The 20,602-nt window shown below is 41.9% G+C and overlaps 1 protein-coding gene across 2 annotated transcripts; it reads left to right on the top strand.

The window, feature by feature from the left end:
• Positions 1-15,246, top strand: LOC144477856 (fatty acyl-CoA reductase 1). 2 transcript variants are annotated; one of them, XM_078195595.1, is made up of 5 exons: positions 5-215; positions 4,199-4,675; positions 8,527-8,754; positions 13,357-13,701; positions 14,436-15,246. In XM_078195595.1, the coding sequence occupies exons 1-4, from the start codon at positions 31-33 to the stop codon at positions 13,697-13,699; spliced, it is 1,233 nt and encodes a 410-aa protein (XP_078051721.1). In that variant the 5' UTR covers positions 5-30; the 3' UTR covers positions 13,700-13,701; positions 14,436-15,246. The 2 variants fall into 2 exon arrangements, with proteins under 2 accessions (XP_078051723.1, XP_078051721.1); XM_078195597.1 differs by lacking the exon at positions 14,436-15,246 and having other exon boundaries at positions 1-215; positions 13,357-14,402.
• Positions 15,247-20,602: the final 5,356 nt, after the last annotated feature.

Here is a 20,602-nt window from a genome sequence, read left to right as displayed (position 1 = left end):
CTTTCTTTTCTCGAGGATCAGTCGATTACTATGACTCTGTGCGAGTGGTACGGGAACCGGGAGCTCCTAGTCACCGGAGTGACTAGCGACGTCGGCAGAGCCTTGCTGGAGAAACTGCTGCGCAGCTTTCCTGCCGTTACCGTCTACGTTGTGCTCAGATCGAGGCATGGATTCAGCAAGGACGACAGGATCAAACAGATCTTCTTGTCGCCTCGGTACGCATTTATTCAAACAGTGCTCCCGGTTTCCCCAAGAAACACGCGGAAATATCAGTTCGCTATTACGTCGCGCGGTTACTGCGAGTTAATTTCGATGGTCGATTCGTCGCGTAGCTTGGAACAATAGAGGCCCTGATATTCGACGCGGTAGATGATCGGAAAGCCATGGTCGAGTGCATGGAAAACTGGTGTGTTTGCCAGGTTAATTAATGCAAACGCCGGTCGTGTTTGTCATTCTCGACCGTAATCGGAACGAAAATACGGTGCACTGGCACACACATTAATTGGTCCATATTAGGCGCAATTATTTCTATCTTCGTTGGTTGCGTTAAATATTTCCGTCGTATAGTACCGCATACGATTCCACGGCATGCACCGACGCGACTCGACCGACGTAAGCTCTTCCATCGAAATGCGGGGAACATAAAAGGACAAGAACGTGATCGCCATCGAAGTGTGAAGGTAAGATTTCCTGCAAGCGTCAGGCGTGAACAGCTGGACGTGTGCATTCGCCGCTTGCGATTAGACGCAACGTCTGCACGCGAATGATTTTTTCTACTAGCGCCAGACGCGTGTGACCACACGCACGTTACGTATATGATTTACGTGTGATGCATTTATTATTAGATATGTCACCGTCTAGCGAATAAAACGATGTGTGAAGAGAAAGAAGCGTCCGAATTTGCTAGCATTTTGGCTACTTTTAGAAGGCGAAGATGACAAAGGAATTATGTCGAGAATTTTAAGGAAAGGAGGAAGTCGGGATATTAAAGATGCGTGTGATAAGCGAGACTAAAAGAGATTCACCTATGTTATTTTTCTAAAGGTGATACAGTTAAATTTATTTAGACGTTTAATCGATTTTATGACAATATATGCACGAATTAGGAAATCTGTTTAATCATTGCCTATATAAGAATGTTTAGAGACAACAATCTTAAAATTGAAAAGTTACTGTTAATAAGAAAATAATTACTGAACGATGAGAAGACATATAGGCAGTTTTTAGATTGATTAAAAAGCAAGTAAATTTTGTCTCAACTTTTTGCGGTCGGATGTCTACTCTCAGCCACCAAAGCTATTTATTTATTTATTTTATCTTTCTTAACTTCGCATAAAATTAAAACATGTTATTATGTATTACTTTTCGCTCAACAACAATTGATTCAACCATCATAATATCAATATATAAACTTAATATGGTCGCAAAGGGATAACTCTTATTGGCAATAATTCATTGGACATTTTTGTATATAAATATCGAAATTAACCAGAACGAAAGCAGAAGATCGTCGGACCGTGGACGCGCCATTTGGAGACCGCTGAGATGAAAAGAAACGCATTATTTTCTAGCGCATACAACGGAAGCGTATAGGAAATTCCGTCTTAAGACAATTGCATGATTAGATGCATTGTTTCCACCGGCGCAACGGCGACGGTTGTTTGCGGAGGTTTACGGTGGTTTGCGGCATCTCGTTTGCGTATCCGCTGCGGTTCCAAAATGTATACAGCCCATCCTATCGTTGTAATCAGTCGTTGGCTGCGCGGCGCGGGCTAGATGCATATTCGTTAGATATTGCGGGCGACTTTAATCAGCCATTCGTTAGATAGCGCGGTATTCCATTCTAATCATGGGTTCATTAGATGCGACGCGCGCAGATTAGCTTTTCATTAGTAATTCAGTGGCTGCCGGTGCATCGCGGCGTGCCATGCTGCACCGCAACCGGATCCGCGAGTCGATTTATTTAGTCGGCTCAAATATGCGATCGAAAACGGATAAAATGAATCGTTGGCCAATCAATGCGCGCGAAATGCGCCGCAATGGAAATAGAAACAATTCTAGGAACTATGGCGCGTTAAATGACAGAAACATCGCAACGGCCGTTGTTGTAGCTGCTGCGATGACAGGCGGTCAACTGATCCTGAAATAAAGCGGCGGACGAAATATTCCCGGAAAATTAATTGCGTTTCTTCTGTGCACGATATTCCCAGCAAATAGCTACACTTGATACCGGCGAGGCAAATTATCCCGAGAACAATTACAACTCAAACGCGAAATGGAGAACGACGATGGCCTTTTCTATTCGTTGACAATCGTGTCGCATCGTGAAACCACTTCTAGATGTTGACGCCTTAAATTGAAAGTAGTATAGTGAAGCTGATCACTTTCAACTGACCAATTGTTGTGCTTTTGGTTTATTTTCGTTGTACATTGTTACCTTTATATACATCGAATAGGATGTATTACATTTCTGCATTCTATTATTTTGCTTACTTTCAACTAAAAATGTTTAATACAAATTTCTCGAATAAGATATATAGTTTCAATATTCTTTCATTTTGCTCATTTTTGAATAAAATAATTTAATAAAAAATTTTCGAATACGACACGTTAACATATACACATTTCTCTAGGGGGACGTATTAAATTCTTTCAACCAAAAATGAACAAAATAACGAAATACAAAAATTTTTCCGTACAAACACAATTCCATACAATTTGATGAAATATTTTTATTTGAAAATAAATAGAATAAAAGATTTAATATGTCTTATTAGATAAGTATAAAGTTACCTATACCCGAAAGCGAATCAAAGGCACAACGATTGCTATCCTTTAGCATTCTTTCTTATCCTTTAGCATGCTTATTATTCCAAGTATTCCGTCGGAGACGGGTCGGCGCGAAATCTGCTTTTTCGCCGAGCCGAAGAATAACGCGGTCGGAACGCGTACTTCTTCCGATGCTTAGGTTCGCCTGGCGTAAACGCGGCGCGCGGCGTACACGTATAAATTGGATTGCAGCGTTACGTGATCGTCCACCGTAACGATGGCGGTTGCATCGCGAGACACGCGAGGCAAAACTCAGCCGTGTCTACGAGGGGCCGAGTATTTTCACTGCCAGCGAAATTTATTTTCATTGGCACGCTTCCCTCGCCGACGTATTTTCGGCGCCCTCGTAAAACGCGTTCTTGCCCTCGTAGCGTCTTACACGCCGCCGAAAACTGGAGCCTCGAGTTTCGCCGAAATTAGCGGCGCAATCGAGGCATTCTCGGTGGAATCTCCGCGGAAGCTTACGACACGCGAAGCGACTCTTTGCCAATCTGGAAGGCAAGTGGCAGTAAATAATTTGATTTGTTCCGAATGCCCAGCTGTTACCGCGGTGGTTAAGCGTGATTTTTTGCAATCTCTCTCTCTCTCTCTCTCTCTCTCTCTTTCGCTCGCTACACCTACTGGGTGAATCAGTCTGCAATAACCGTTGCATTGGACCCGATACTCGGCGAACAGGTAGAAAATTTGCTGTTGCAATATCGCGGTCGGCCGTGCTCGCGTTTGCAACCCTCCTTAGCGATGGGATAACAGAGTGGTGCGGTAAGAACATAGTATCGCGATAACTGTAGTTACAGACATGGAGATCGACGTATCCTTAACCGCTCAGATTTCTTTAATACGTGTACTCGCCACGAAGACATAACAGTATGTTATGAAACGACGATTATACACGTTGTGCATAGAAATTTGTTATTTCAATTGCCATTGTAGTGTAAACAAAAATACACTTGTTCCTCAATTTGCACGGCACTTTTTTATACGAGTATTTCTTTCATTTACTATCGTTAGTTATTTATATTGTTAAGTTATATGAAATAAGTATGTACACACGTATTTCTACAACTTCTGCTAGCTTCTATTTCCAATATTTCTCCTTTTATACTGACAGATTCAATTTACAATTCGATTGTAAATGAAAAATATCAGAAACTAGTCATTTTGACTGGTTTAGTAGTTCTAGTAGTGTTCAGTAGGATAAGAATAGGTGTCAGCAGCTTTATAATTCGTGGCTACTATCTTCCCCTCAGGACTAAAGCACGCAAGACAATTGTACGTTGTACCACAGCGGTCAATCCAGTCCCTATAAAACAACGAGGTCGTGGTCTTTGGATAGAGAAATTGTACATGGTCGAATGGTTTTCGTTCGCAGATACGAGAGGCTGCGGCAGACGGACCCGGGCGCGATCAGCCGGGTGAAGGCATTGGAGGGCAACCTGCAGTACGACGGGCTGGGCATGGGCAAGGAGGACAAGGATCAGCTGAGCAACGTGAGCGTGGCGTTTCATGCGGCGGGTCCGCACGACGCGGTGTTCGAGTACTGCCAGGAGCTGCCCAGGCTCGAGACATTGGCCGCGATTTCGAGCCTGTTCCGGCACAAGGGCCAGATCAGCGAGACGTTGCAGAACGAGCAGGTCCCTGACGGGCCGATCGCGTTGGTCCGGGTGCCGCTGGTCGGCTCTGCCCTCCGCGAGCCCATGCCCGGCTTCGTCGACGTCTTCAAAGGGCCGACAGCCTTCATGGTGAGCGCGGGCCTCGCTTTCGGCGACTCCAGCTGTCAAGCGGAAATCATTCCAATCGACCTGACGGTCAACACACTCATCGCCGTTGCTTGGGAACGAGCCGCCGCGTAAGTACTTCGTTTCCATCTCTCTCAGCATCTGTCTATCTCTTTTCCTGTATCTTCCACCTGTCCTCCTATCTAGCTTCCTCTATCTTCATACCTGTTCCTCTCTCGCTGCTCTACGACTTGATCGAAGCGCTGCGATGCAAGCAGTGTCGCTGTTTCATGATTCGAATTGCCAATTGACAATATTGTTCTGCAATATAATATCCTTACTATTTAGAGTGTAATTTAACTAGTGGAACAACTGAAGTAGAGGTGCCACTGTACAATTACATGCATAAATAAATCGGCAAAACGATCAAGTATTCTCAGTTAAAGCTGCGCTTTCAAGATACAAGAGTTTCATAGGATTGTGAACTTTCTCATTCTTTCAATAGAATTTTCGTTGCAGTAAATAAATTATACGGATCGCTGAACTATGTTTTCTTGCGCATTCAAGATTGAAGTACAATGGTTTTGCAATTGTTACGTCCCTATGGCGCTTCTGTATAAAAAATCATTTTTATACAAGGTACAATCGTTGAATAATCACCTGTACCTTCTGTATGATATATCATTCTTTGATAATCTATGATTCTTCTATAATCTATCATATTTCTAAAATTATTGTAGAATTTTTAGCGTTCTCGTGAAAATATTAAATTGATCGTAAAACAGAAGCATCTAGAAGCCATGTATAAATTCTGATTTCCCGATAAAAATGTAATTATCACGTTGCGCGTGGATACCCAGTGAATTTTTCGACACATCGACGAACGGAGAAAGCGAACGAAGGCGAGGGAGCGGAGAAGAATTACTGCGAGTTCGCGCCTCAATTTCTCTCCCTAGTCCCTGCCAGTAAACATCGCAATAAATCGGCGCGAGGGAAAGTCATACAGCAACAGCGTGCCGCGGATTAGAAAAGAGACATTACGTAAAGCGGACCGTACACGCGCGGCGGTCGCGAGGATCGGTACAAGCGAAATAAACGGCCGATTCGAATGCGGACGTAAAACGATTAAGAGGACGCGGTTAGATCGCGCGCGGGCTTTTATGCGAACGGGCCACGGGAACGGTGCGAGCACAGTTTACAGTAAACGAACGCGGTTTCGCTTCACGAGAGCATTCAAATTTCTTTTGAGCGGCGCCGTAGAAAAACGTAACAGTTTCAGCGCACGTTCCGAGCATTCAACCAGGTCGCGGGGGGCGGGTGGCCGCGTTATAAGGCGGTTCGCCGGTTTACCGGTTCGAATTCGCGGGGAATATCGTTACGGCAACAGTCGATTTAGAGTCGCACGCGGCTTCGCGTTCCCCTGTTGCGTCTTAATATCATCTTCGAAATTGGAGGAAACGATCATCCACGGAACGATCCTGTCCGAGCCCGAGGCTTTGAATGCAGACATTTTTTAATCAAACGTTTCCTTCAGCCCCGGCTAGCAGTCCGCCGCGTTTAAATGCTTGCCGGTTAGTAAGATGACGCGGGGGAAGAAATCTCATCGGGGGGAGACGATTTATTTCCTTGGGAAAACGGGTCCGTTCGTCATCGGGAATTATAATGAAAATGCAGATCGCGGGTTCGCTAGTTCGCTGCGAACGAGATTCTGCTTAACATCCGGCGATCGAGGGATCCTCCGATCGACGGGTCGCGGAATAAAATCGGGACCCGCGCAGGTTGAATTTCAGATAGAAAACTGTGTCAATTGCTCTGGCCATTAAAACGAGGTCCGAAGTTTCCGACAAGCTAAATTGCTTTTTTTACGAATGTTGAACTTCTTAGACCATTACGATTATAAATTGACGTCTTTTATGTAAACGATTTTATGTGTACGAATCTTATCACAATTGAAAATAAATTGTTTACTCAACTTTCCGATTACCTGATTCTCTGCAAGTCTAAATATAATACAATTTTGTTCTGTTATTTTTAAAGAATCGTTATTTACCCGTTTAATGGTTAAAATTAGTTTATATAAACTAAATGACACAAAATATATATAAACTGGAAAACATAAATTATATGAGACACGAAATCTAAATCAAATTAAGGAACACAAAATATATAGGACATGAAAATTAAATCAAATTACAGCAACAGTAGCGAAACGTAAACTGATTCTAGTTACCGGATTACTATGAATAAAGATTTTTCTTAGTAGAACCAAACCAAGGTTAGTGGATCCTGTGAAAGTTATTATTGCGATATTTTTCGGTTTTTCAACTATTTTCATACTTTGCGCGACTAGAATGACTTTGAGTTACAGGTCGCTGGATTCGTCTTAAAGTCGGTAATAATGTCATCGAAAAAAATACATAGTTCCATTTGAAAAAACATCGATGACCTTGAAATCTCACAGAATATGGCCTTTAAGAAAAAACAGTTTCCACCACAACATGTGCCCCGTCGAACCAAACAATTCGTTCCTCAAGCATTTCCGCGTATCATTAACGATAATGGTGATATTGCTTTGTAACGCTTTATTTTCCCCACCCTGTATAAGAAGCCCATTGTACTTTTGTCTTTCAGTAATTTACACGGACTTTATAAACGTAATAGTTTCCTTTTATTTTTAAAAAGCATCGTTTGCGTATTTGATTATCTTCATTTACAGCACAAGACAGAACTATTCACAATCAAGACAAAGAACACATCGAATCATTATAAGATCTATAAAAAAAATTAGTTGCCCCATTTTATAGATCTGAAGAAGTTAAAGTTTTAATTTGGTTATGAAAATTACGGATCGTACTTTATTTAAAACATTCAATATACAAGGTGGTCCACGCAACTTGTGCACTTTCTATAATTTTCAAAATATGCGTTGTACGAACAAATTTTGTACACAAAAGTTGAATGGTTTAAAAGAGTACATTATGTATTGTTTTAATTTTTTTATAGTTGGAGACGTTTCAGAAATTTTAAGGTTGATTTTGTTTTTTTAAATAGAATACTATATGTTTTATATCAGAATATGGAGAAATAACGATTTCTGATTAAAATAGTATTGACCTTTATTACTTTTAAACTTTTAATAGCTAAGGGGCAATTTCACTTTATTTCTTGAACATTTTCTTCACGTAATAACAAGTTGGAGATTCCATCTTATCACAGATTTCCGTAGTACAGCGACGTTTACGTGACGAAAATTGATATTTCACAAAAAGCATTTTCAAGAAATAAAGTAAAATTACTAGCTATTATTACTAGCTATTATACTATTAGGTTTAAAGCTATTAAAGGTCATGAAATAAATAACATAAATAAAATAAATACTTTCTTTAGACAGAATTCGATATTCTTCCATGTCTTGGAATAAGAAATATAGAGTACTCTACTAAAAAACAAAATCGATCATCAAATATCCGAAACGTCTTCATCTATAAAAAAGTAAATGCGCTATATAAAGTATTCCTTTAACCTCTTACACTATAATAACGAGTCAGACTCGTAATACAGATTTCGTGCAAGATCTATTGAATATGAACATTATTAATTTCTTCTACATCGAAATAAAAATAAATTCTTCCGTTATCAAAGTCTAGAAACAAAAGTACACAAAGACAATAAAAGAAACAATAACTGTCTGTTATTAAAAATATTAGGGACAAAGAAGTGCTAATCAACGTAGCGTGAAAGAAATCGTAGCACAAGGGGTGAAAGCATGCAAGTTTTGTATACAGTAGTTTTTCGTGCAACGCATATTTGAAAAATTATAAGGGGTGCACAAATTGTGTAAACCACTCTGCAATTAGTCGAACAATCTCTTTAACTACAAGTAAAATTATTACGAGGCCGCGCTGGTAATTGATACGTTTGTCCTAGTTTACTAAAACTTAGGGGAGTTAGTTGAATAATATCGAGGCTGTTTTTATTGCAGAAAGTCCGTGAAAGGGCCGGTGGTGTATAACGCAGTCTCGATCGGATGCACATGGAACGAGCTGATTAAGAAAGGTGGCCGGGGCAACCGGAAGTTTACATACCCGACATTCGGGTTCCGCGGCATGACGTCCTCGCCGATCTTACACTGGATTTTGGTGGTGCTGTTTGAATGGCTGCCATCCCTGCTTAGCGACACGGTTCTCGGCCTCTGCGGAGCCAAGAAAAGGTATAACGAACTGGAAATTTACGATACCCGAGACTTCCCCGAGTCGCCGATTCGAAAGGATTCTGTTGACACACGCGAGCACACGCGAGAACGCTTCGTACGGAATTCCATGGAAAAGTTCGACGATCACTGGATTTCAAAACGAGATAAGTCGTGCGCGATTCAGGATATTTCTTCTTAAAATCGAGTTTTCGTTAATAATTCCAACTCCCTTAACTTCGTCACTAAAACCACTCGTTTTAACCAGTCAGCTGTTGGGACTTTCTGAAAACCGTGTAGCTAGAACGTGTCGCAAAAACGCAAGCGATTACCGGTATACTACCCAAGACTGTGCATAGTTTTTATCACTAATAAATATTTATATATTTTTGCATTTCTCTGTCTTATTTTGTTTTGGCCTCCAAATATTTAAAATATCTGAAAATTTATGAATACGTTATAATTTTTAGTAAAATTTCAATTGAATCTGCAAATTCTAGTAGACGACGAGTATACTCGTCGTAACGCATCTCACAGGCTGAGGCAAAAAATCGGATTTACGCGATCGTGAATATACTTCTATCTTAACGAGAATAAGACTGCTTTTTATTGAATCCATGAGATCAATTATCCATGTGCTATAATAAATTGAACGATCAATTGCCATGATCAAAGTCATCAAAGTCAAGTTTATCGACTTCTTTTACATACATGGTGTCCCAAAGTTATCTTTAAAAAGGTGTGTTGCAATCGAAGTCTAGTTCCGCTTATTAGCTCAGACACCTCACACCACGTGACCATGCCTCTCATTGGTCAGTATTTTTCATTAATAACTCGCAAACAAATCCTCGGATTGCGTTCGCGCTAAGGAAAAAGTTACTTCAAATGATCTCAGCAACTCCTTGTTTCCCTGTATTAACTAATTTTAGGACACCTTGTACATTAATCCTCCGTTTACTCTGCCGGAGTCACGGCGAGCAAGAGTGGGGAGCACAGCAATTTTCAGTAGAAGTCAGAAATGACTTCGGCAAGGACAGCCCCGCTTCAGTAGTCAAAGATTTAACGATTATTCAGATTACTCGTGTAGAATAATCAAATAAAAAAATATCAACCGAACGAAAACAGCTAACTGGTTAGACGGATGGTGATCTATTGTCTAATCGGCAATCCGAAAGAGATTTTCGAGAAGTTTGCAAGGGCGTTCGGCAGGTTCTCGGGCGCATAAGGTCGGCAAACTAGGCGATGAAAGAAGCATCGAGGAAGATTTTCGAAAAAGTTTGATTCGCTGTGCTCGTTGGCGGGGCGCAAGGGATGCACTCGGCAACCGGGGGCGGGAACGGGACAGAGACGCGATACGCTTGCCAGATGCGGTGCGATGGAATCGTAAAAAAGTAAAAGTTATCTCGAACTACGATTTAGCCGAATACCAAAGTAAACAGGTTCTCCGCGATATCCGTTCCCGGGCTAAACTGCTAGACAGTCGTAGTAAGAGGGAGAGTGCGACGGTAGGGAGGCAAAAAGACAAACAATCGAAAGGAAACTCGTTTCCTCCTGCTCCTCCTTCTTCCGGAGAACTCGCGGATTCGTTCTCTGATTGCTTTTAAAAATCGCGACTTCGGTTCACCGGCTGCCGAAACTTCTGCCGAAAAATCTTGACAGTTTCCTCGTTGAAGTACGACTCGTTGCCGCGCAGCACCCCGGCCGGACAGGAAACTGGTCGAGAGGGTTTTAACTTAAACTTCGCTCCGGTCTACCGACGGACTTTATCTGGATCTTCGGGCGTACAAACTTTGCGGTGGCCGACGACTAGAAATCAGAATTTGACGTTATTCGAATTGTTTCGGATTAATATTTGTCCAGGATAATTATCCGAACGAATTCTTTTCAGTCGACTATTTCGCTGGAATTACATGATCGTTCATTGTTCCGTATAACTTATTCTATTTAATCGCAGAATTATTCAGCCAGATAATTTAATCGTGTAATTCTTTATTCGAATAAATTATTCCAATACGAGTGACGATACGAATAATTGTTGACTGCTTTCGTTTTTTGATATCGACTCGATAAGAATATATTTATGCTACTACATTCAGATCAGTTCAATTTCAAATGCTTAAAAAATTACAAGATTGCATCGCTCATAGAATTATAATATAGAAGAAATAGATCGATAGCTAACTGTGACAAAAATATTTTATATCCCGTAATTCTCATTAAAGTCAAATAAATTCTTGTTCTCGCGAAACGCTGTTCCGATGAATTTTGATCTAATTCTATTTTTATTCGATTCGATAATTTTAACGGTGGCGTCGAATCAAATTTTGGTCAACTCTGCTCGGAACTAGGGTAAACGGGTTATGCAAATAATGGGTGGCACGGAAATGCGCAAATGCAATCTGATGCTTTCATATTTGTCTAGTTTCGGAAAATTAAAAATTGAAACCAGCACATCGAAATTCGTGAAGCAACGACTGCGAATCGCCGATTTAACCGCAAGAATCGGGACTTGAAACTTGAACCACGTAAATCGATACTCGGAATTCACGGGATTTAAATCGAGACTTCAATTATACCAGAAAAATATGAATGCAGTGAAATTGGAAGTTACCAGCGACCGTATCGATTTCAATGCGGTTTGGCTATTTGTTGCATCGCGGCGGGGTGTATCGGCCGAGACAAGTTGCGTTGCTTGCTTTCAATGCATTCGCGTGCAATTATATTAATCGATTGTGCGGGCAAACGATATTCATTATTAATTGGCTATCGGAACAGTTACGTGTCGCGCGGTACTGGCATCGGTATTGAAACTTTTTACGGTGCTGATCAAACGAATCGATAACGGTGACTCCCATGCACACTTTCCGCATTTTGCCCGAGAACGGCGCAACGGGTATCTGCTCTACTCCTTCCACCAAATTCAGAGAGAAGCGCGAGACTAGTTTAACCCTCTTAGTACCGGCCAAAAGAGTCTGTATCTGAGCGAAATGTTTAAAACTCGTTTGACAAAGTTTGATAAAGTTTCGGAAAGGAATTGCAGGAATTTTGAAAAGCTTGATAAATAACAAATTCAAAAAGGGAGAAGAAATAAGATATGAAATTGTTGTTTAATAAAAATATTAAGAAAACTATCTTGTCAACAATAGCCAATAACGATATATCGTTGTTCGGTACCAAGAGGGTTAAGAAAGCTAACAAAAGTAAATCCCGTTGCATTATAAAATATCTTTCGATCTATTTCATCAACATTGTCGTTATTGGTAGCGAATTTGAACACGTTCGCTACCAGTGTCATATATGCGTAAAAGATTTTTGTAAATATAATTATTGAAATTGTAACATATAGCATGATATTTAGAGAATTTATAGTTCCCTTTTGAAAACATTTTTATCATATTTTATACGAGATATAATTTAATACGATCAATACAATAAATGCAACTATATAGGCTAATGACGCAGCTAGCAAACATGTTGACCGACTCTTCGTGTTAGTAATAACATCCTCTACGACGAAATTAGAATTATTAAAGTACTAGCTAAAATCTCACATTTTGTCCGCGAATTACGTACATTGTCTGGACTTACGTACGGCGACCGGGGGTAAATCGTTGTCGATGAGTGACGATGTATCTATCATTAACAACATTCGCGGGAATTCATGGAAGTAAACATTTGGCTTCACATATATTTTTCGATCACTATAGCCAGTCCACTTTCCTTTCTTGCACTGTGGTAGGGAGACACTATAAGCTTGAATTGATACATCGCATTTGACTTACAATTACCCTTATCGATATGAAATGAATGTGCTAACATGTTACTGCTAACGCAGGGATGAGAGTCAAATTGACGTTCATCGGCATTGCTGTACAGTTTGTTGCTCAAAAGATGGTATAATTTCTGTTAAGCGACAAGGTTGGTATTCCCGCTCCCTTAACTCGACCCGCATGACCAAAGTCCTTACTTGTTTACGACGTCACTTCTACCAGTAGACCAATAAATTAATCCACGCTCCATCTAATCTCGTCCCTTGTTCAACCCGTAACATAGCCAATAATAATCAAAAGTCTGGAATGAAAACAAAATGGAAGAAGCTAGCGGGAGACCACAGGGGAAGCGATACGGTGACGGGAGTCAGGACGTGATGTTTCTTTATTGTCGGCCAGGCTTGAGTCCCTCGTTTCCTGGAAATTGGGGACTAATAAGAATCAATTATTTCTGCCAATAAAGGAAACGCGTTTACCCTACTTCTGCAAGAGCGATAACATAGATACGTTGGCGGGAATCGAACTTACACATTTCTCTGTGCCATCTTTTGAACAACGAACGGTGCTCGGAGCGTTGATCGAAACAGTTGGTTGAATATTTTTCCACGCCGGGAAATTCTCGACTCGCGAGATGAATGGGATCGGAGGGATTTACGCATTTATGGTCGCGTCGGCAGGGTAAAAGGGGTGACGTGCGACGGGCGAGTCGCGACGGGTGGGAATAAATAGATGCGGATCGAAGAGTAGGGTGCAACAAGGTGGTGACAGGCGACAGGCGACAGGCGACAGGACAGGAGCGCGGGTGGGTGAAAGATCAGACGTCCCGAGATAAAAACCTTTGGTTTCTCCGCAGGCTTCTACGTGAACACGAGAGAGTTCGTAATGCACTTCGATCCCTTGAGTCAATTTCGTCGAGGCCGTGGTCAGCAGAGAGGAATCGTGTGTACCTGCTGCAGCAACGTCTCGTCGAAGAAGACCAAGATGCATTTCCGGTTGCCACGGAAATCGACATAGAGAGTTACGTTCTCTGCACCGCCGCCGCCGCGAAGAGGCATTGCGTCGACGAGACCAATGTCTGGCTCGTAAAAATCTTTCGACTACTTTTCGTGCTCGTGGCTGCGGTGGTCCTCCTCTCCTCGCTCTTCTTATGCTATAAACACCACTCGTCCATCGGTGACTATACAGTCAGACTGTGACGGTGAGTAATTTTCGGCTCTGGGGACACCGCAGGGGACGTCGCATCTTCTACAATGTAGGAACACGTAGAAAACCATAATCTCCCCCGGTAATACGATCTTACTCGTGATCTTTCACTTTTATCCATCGACTCTTCTTCGTAATCCAACAATTATGCGCGTCTTTTGGTGAAGACGATGTTACGTCGAGTTGGGGAAGTTGAGTTGGGCAGAAATGAGTCTGATTGATGAGTAACGATTGTGACTAGCGTGAAATTGTGCACGTTATTACGGTTACTGATCAAACAAGTAATCATGATTAAAGAGTCACTTAAATAATCAAGATATTATGATTAATGAGTTACTTAAGTCATCAAATGATCATGAGTAATGAGTAACTTAAGTAATGAAATGATCGCGATAATATAAGTAATCGAAGGAAACGTAATCGAAATTACGATTAACACGGTAATAATTAATTATGTAGTGGTTACATTGTCGGGTTATGATTAACTGAAAAATTAGGTGCTATTTCAGTTAATAATAATCCTGAATAGCTTCCAGATTATAATAATCAATCATTGCCTAACTCTTATTTTATATTTAATACGCTTCTTAATACTATTAGAAAAACTTTTTCTTTGAATTATTGTTTGTTCATGTCAAACGTGTCATGTTGTAAAATGTTTTCAATAGAAAATCACTTGAAAAACCAGCCGATTGTTCGAGTCACTTGGTAAAATCCCATTCCTTACAGTACCAAGTGCGGCATGAATATGCTAAGAGTGTGGAGGCTCGACTCGTTCGTCTTTCGGGGACTTGAGAAGGAGAAAGTCGAGTTAGGAGCGACGGAGGAGGGCACGCTCTAAGTGGAGGCACGTCAAGATTGCGCAACAGTTATCTTCGGGCTGCTGAAGCATGCGAACAAACCAGGTAGAAGCGAGAACGATGGGGTCGCGATCTTGAGTGGTCAATATTTCCTGCCGTATCGTAAATGTCTTGCATGAAATGTGTGCATCGGTGCTTCAAACGTTTTCATATGTCCTTGGCAACGTCGACCATATCGTATTTTCGAATAACCGATAAGATGGCTCGTAAAAGACGGTAAATACGTATTCGATAACCTGCAGTCTCTCCGCCGCAAGGATTTCATAATTAATCGCGACGATATGACAACATTCTGTGTTGCGAGGAGTACACTCGTCAAAAATAGCTAACCGAATCAGCGATAAATAACAGTAAATCTTAATCGTCGCATAATCTTCTATTTAAAATTGTTGAAATTATGGGAAACGATTGAATCAACTTCTTTATTCAAGCATGCATTATAATAAAAATGGCGGAAGGTTTAAATAAATACAGTCTTTTTATCGTTATAAAGCAAAGCTCGATAAGATTAACTGAGATATTCACCATTAAATTGTACGTACTTTAAAAGAGTCGTGTTTCCACAAAATATAAATCAGACAAATACGGTATAATTAGTTGATTTGCGGATTTCATTCATTTATAAGGAAACTGCATAAGTGAATCACAGAAGAGCGAACATAGTCAAGGAAACTAAAAATGATAATACCATAATTACAACTTATTAAATTGATTCAAGAAAGAAACAACATTGTAGTTGGCTTCAACGTCTCGCAATTGACGCAGACAAATTTTATTTTACACAAAGATCCACGGTTCAATAATTAAAGTAATTTACATACTTTTGAAAAAACTTGCAACGATTGACTCGTTAAAAGAAGAAAAACTGCTGTAGATAACGCGCTGATACTTTATCGGGAAACTGACTTTAGGTAATACCTTAAAAATGACGGCCTGCTCTGTCCGTCAGCCTATTTCTCCCCTTAGTGGCACGCCGCGCTCGAATCGCCTTTTTAACATGCATAATTGATAGGGAGAGAGGGGGGGGCAGCCGATGGAAAGCCTCTCCTCCGATTATTCGGCGAGCAGTTGGAGAAATACCGTTGACCCGCTAACCGAGGGCAGCATTCAAATTAACTCGTTCGGTCCTGCCCCCCCGCGTCCTCCCTCCCTCCCTCGCCGTTATTATACGGCTACGTTCGTACCGCGAACAGGAGGAGGGCAGAAAGAACAAAGATCGGACTTCCGTCCGTAAATGATGTCTTCTTTCTGCAAGAGCAGAACTTCCTTCGAGGGAAATTACTTGGCGTTTTAGCGAGTTAAGTCGCGTCCGGAGAGAGCTTTTTTTATCGCGTTCGAGCGCGGGCACGGGTCTCGCTGGAACCTCGAACCTGGAACGACGCCCTCCGAATCCGAGGGGATCCGTTCGGTTTTATCGACCACGCGTAGACAAGAGCGTCGTTCGACTTTCCCCGAGTTTTTTAACCCGACGAAAATAGTTGCACGGAAAATCCTTGGATAACAGTTTTCCCTTGGAACGAGCGAATTATGTTCCTTGGCATGGCGGGACCCGCGATGCTTCACCGGCTCGGCATTCGCCGAGACGCCACGCGACGTCACGGAACGTCGGAATTGCGTTATTAAGGGCCTCGGAGTAACGAGCGGACGAATGTTTACGGGAAACGTAAAATCGCGAAAGAATCTCCGACCGCGTTCCACGACGAGCAGGCGAATTTCCTTCTCGATGCACGTAGAAGCGAGGACCGTCTTTAATTTCAAGTGTCCATCCGCGTCGGCGTTAGTTGGCCGGGCTAGTTTAATCTCCGTTTACAACGACGACGCCCGTTTCCACCTCCGTTGTTCCTACCGGCTGCGAATGTTATTCATCGTTTTTATTCCTCGTCTCGCTCGCTAGGTCGAATTCATTCGGCGGTGCCGTGTTTTCTACGGCGCGGCGCACCGGAGAGTTAACCAATAAAGCAAGCCACCCGATACGCTCGTAAAACTTGAGCCCGTGAACGTAAATTGCCATCGTAAGTCTTGCTGCTGCCGGACAACGGCCGGAGACGCGGCGTTTTACGCCGAAAACTCCGGCTATTTACAGCTAAAAATATTTCGGTACACCCCGCACATCGATGCGATCATCGACGGTTTCGGTGGATCCGACCAAACCGCAACAGTCTGGGAAACGGCTACTTCCGGGCAAAGGTCAATTTTCCAACTTTTATATTAAAAACAATTTGGTTTTACTTCGATGTGGGAACCTATCGAAGTTTCTATATCCGAAATATTAAAATATTTAATATTGCGAGTCGTCATTACGTTACAAAGTGACAATTTTCAATTATCACTGATATTAATTGTCTTTATTATTCTCCGTGGAAAATCAAATGCGAAATGTGTAATACATTTTTATACGTTTTAAATCAGGAAGAGGAAATGTTAAATTTTTACATAACATAGACATAGTAGGGTATATTTTATTGCTGTATTGTTAACGTGTGCACGCAACTTTTAAGTGGCGTTTCCTGCAATTTTGTATTGTACGTGCATTTTAACAAGCGGATGTTCGCAATAGTAGACCGTTTTGCGACCGACCATGTGCGAACTGCGGCTGGACTCAAACTTTTAACGATTTTTCATACGTTTGAGATGATCCGGTAACAAAATGTTTTCAACAAAAGATCATCGGTATACATTTTTCTGCGAATGCTAGCATTTCAAATTCCAGAAATGTAATTTTTGTTCTAATCAGTTAAGGAATAACGTAGACTGATGGTTAGGTAAACAATCGGTGTTACAGTTTAATATTATCCAAAATTTTTACCAAGTTTAGCCATTTATTGTCAATAATTATACTAGATTCCAAGTTTCCGTCGATTTCGTTAAATATTTGCCACTGTCAGAATTGTCATATGAAGAATTTCACGTTTATGATGTGTGTTTATTGTTGCAGTATCTTCAAAGATACTAAGTAGATCGTTTACAATATTTAATAATCTACACCAATATTTTATTTTTATTCATTTACCAACATCCTTGAAATTTTAAAAAAGATTCCCCTGATTTCGTATATGTTACTTCAAGGAACCTTAAACTTTATTTTACCTTAAACTCAATTGTAACAAAAAATGTACGTAACTCGAATTCTTTAAGTATAATTGTATATTTTTTTTAGTCTAATCGGTGCATTCATATATTTCTCTTTAAAAAATGTTAGAATACTTCCGCTAAAAATTGGTTAGTTCGAGAGTTATGGGTTTTGTCCCGAGCAGCCATAAAGACCGCGCGCTGTGAGTCGATGGGAGTCTCATAAACGCGTTTGACTAACACACTGGTGTTCGCAGTATCGAATGTGTAAATATGGCAGCAACCGTTCGAAGTGGGTAGCAAATATTCGTGCGAATCGTGCAAGGCGCCTATGCAGAATAGAATGGTATTCTGGTGAAAGTTTCTCGAAGAACAATCTACTTGCCTTCGCGGAGCGAGCCAAGGAACACATATCTCTCGCATGTTTCCCGTTCACGTAACGCGGCTGCACCGAGCCAGGCTTATCGAGCTCGCCGATCCACCTATCCACCGATCCACCGAGGGTGAGGCAAAAATACTAAACGAACCGTCCCGTTTTCCCTTCGCGTCGTAACTTCGTAAACGACTTCAGGTCCTTCTGACGAAAATATCGACGGCTCCGCGAAATCTCTCCAAATTTCCCGTGGAAAAGTTCACCGTCCAACAAGATTAACCTTCCCAGCGCCGGCCTCGGTTACCTACGATGCGGAATCGGCTATTAATAATTATATTCAGCGACTCGGGATTTACAAAGACTCGTCATCGAGCGCGACCGTCGACAATGATTCGACCGAATCGCGTGGCTCGGGAAATATCCCACGAGCAACCAGAACGCGCGTAGTTTTAGGACGATCGCGATAAAGGCACGCGTGTTTTCAAGTATGCCCGCGCAGAATGAAACGATTATAAAACTCGGGAAAGTGATAAGGAGCGGCTAATCTGTTATGCTAATCGTCGACAGGCCTCCGTCCGCGGAAGTAAAAGTAGCCTTCGCAATTTACATCGCAAATTTAAAAATCTCGCAGCCGCCTCGCTGTTGGAAGAACATTCTACATTGTATGCAAGCCGTTTAACGTAGACGCGGCGTCAACTTTACGCCGCGACGAGTAAGGGAGAAGCGTCGACCACTGTAACCGTTTCCGCGGAAGAGTTAGTGAGTCTAACCGGTTACGCGGTAATTGGTTCCCGCGCGGGACGTCTTCGAGCAGCAATCGAATTGGAGAAGCACGTCTTTAAATAATAACGCAGAGAGCGAACGGCACGCATTAATCGTGGGAGACGACAGTGGTTAATATTCTCGTCAAGGTAACGAAGAAGCAATAACTCGCTCCGTTTCGCCTGGCCCCGTTTTCCCATCGGAAAGTTGGTTCGCGTGACTGCGCGGGCTCGAGCACACGCTGCGGCGGCAGCCGCGGATCCAAGTTATGCTTTTAAAATCCTGTTACGGGTTGCGAGCGCGAAATTTAACAAAGAAACTTACGGATTAGTTCCGCGAGATATAATTGGTGGTGGTGGTGGTGGTGGTGGTGGCTGGAACTGTGCCTCCGTAATAATAATTGGGAAACGTCTGTTCCGCGGAACTTCTATCCGCGGGTTGCCTGACTGGTTGTCTGGTTGGCTGCCAGCACCCGACCCGCTAAAGCAACAGGAACAGGATCAAGAACGGGAGCAGGGACGTAAGCACAAAGAGGAGCAGTGGCAGGAACAAGAAGAACAGCGTCGACGGATGCGAACAGAAGAAACGCGGCCGCTTGGGATTACGAAAATGAGAGATTAAAAGACGCGAGAGCGGCCGCGGGAGGGAAGAAGCGACGCGGTGGCATGAAAGAGACGCGTGGCGAAAGTACGTATTCAATTTCGTTGCAATGGGAATGAATGAGATGTATATATTTACGTATACGAATTGCCTCTTCGGGAAAAGTGGCTTACATTGGCCCGCCAGCCACGATGGAACGCCGCGTTTCCGGCAAAGGAACATCAAAGGGGCTTCTGTAAATCCATTCAGGCCGCTTCATTTCCGTAGAAATATTTTAGCGAACGTTAAGTACGCGCGACCGTTCCTTCGATCACGCTGATTCCCGCTCGTTCGGCTGGTCGTGTCGATCGGCTAATGAGCATTTGCAAACCACTGCGCGGAAATAATGCGCGATGTTTCCGCAAGGTCAGTTGTTCGATAAGTCCGTTCGCGGACCCCTCACTCCCAGAAAGAAACAAGGGAAATCCCACGAGTTCAAAGCGATTGTCCAGATGAATCTCGTGGATATATTTGAATTAGTTTCCAATTAGATATCGATAAAACTATGCTAGGGATAATTAATCGATTTGGAAAATTGAAACATATGTGTCCCACCAATCTTTTTCAGCCGTCAGTTGGAATTATGTGTTCCGGTAAGTATAAACGTATATTTTTTAATTCCTTGTCGATACGATTTGTCTGTATGTATATGTATACTACAGGTTATATGAAATTATTAGTATATGAAACTAAGAATTATATTTAACCCTTTATACTCGAAGCTATTCCAGAACCGAAATATTTCTTTACATCTATAGTATTTTAATGTCCCAGGATTTATTATATGTTAAGCTCGTGATATTGAACTTATTGGTTTAAAGAGCGTTGTTATCTTTAACGATGTTTCACATATAACAGAATTTGGTAGCATAGAAATTGTTTCGAAACACGGTCAAGCCTATTTCCAATGGCTCTACGTAGTTGTTTTTTGTGTGCAAAGGTTAAATTAATCTTTCGACGGTTCGGAATACGCTAGACATTAATAAGCTAGATGGGGTGTTAAAATCATTGTAACTCCGTCATTTGAAGTAACTTCACGAAAATACAATCTAAAACTTTGTTTACGAGTTTTCTATTGTCTCTATCACTACTGAGATTAGGCCCCGTCTCCTTGATGGATAATTCTATCTCTTGGGAGGTTGGTCTGTCCACGTTTGGGTGGCTACGTCCCTTTTATTTTAGCCCCTCATCCT

Source organism: Augochlora pura, chromosome 2 (assembly GCF_028453695.1).
Source record: "Augochlora pura isolate Apur16 chromosome 2, APUR_v2.2.1, whole genome shotgun sequence".
In the NCBI taxonomy this organism is placed as follows: Eukaryota; Metazoa; Arthropoda; class Insecta; order Hymenoptera; family Halictidae; genus Augochlora; species Augochlora pura.
Note: the sequence above shows the minus strand (reverse complement) of the source record. Positions and strands in the feature narration are given on the sequence as shown.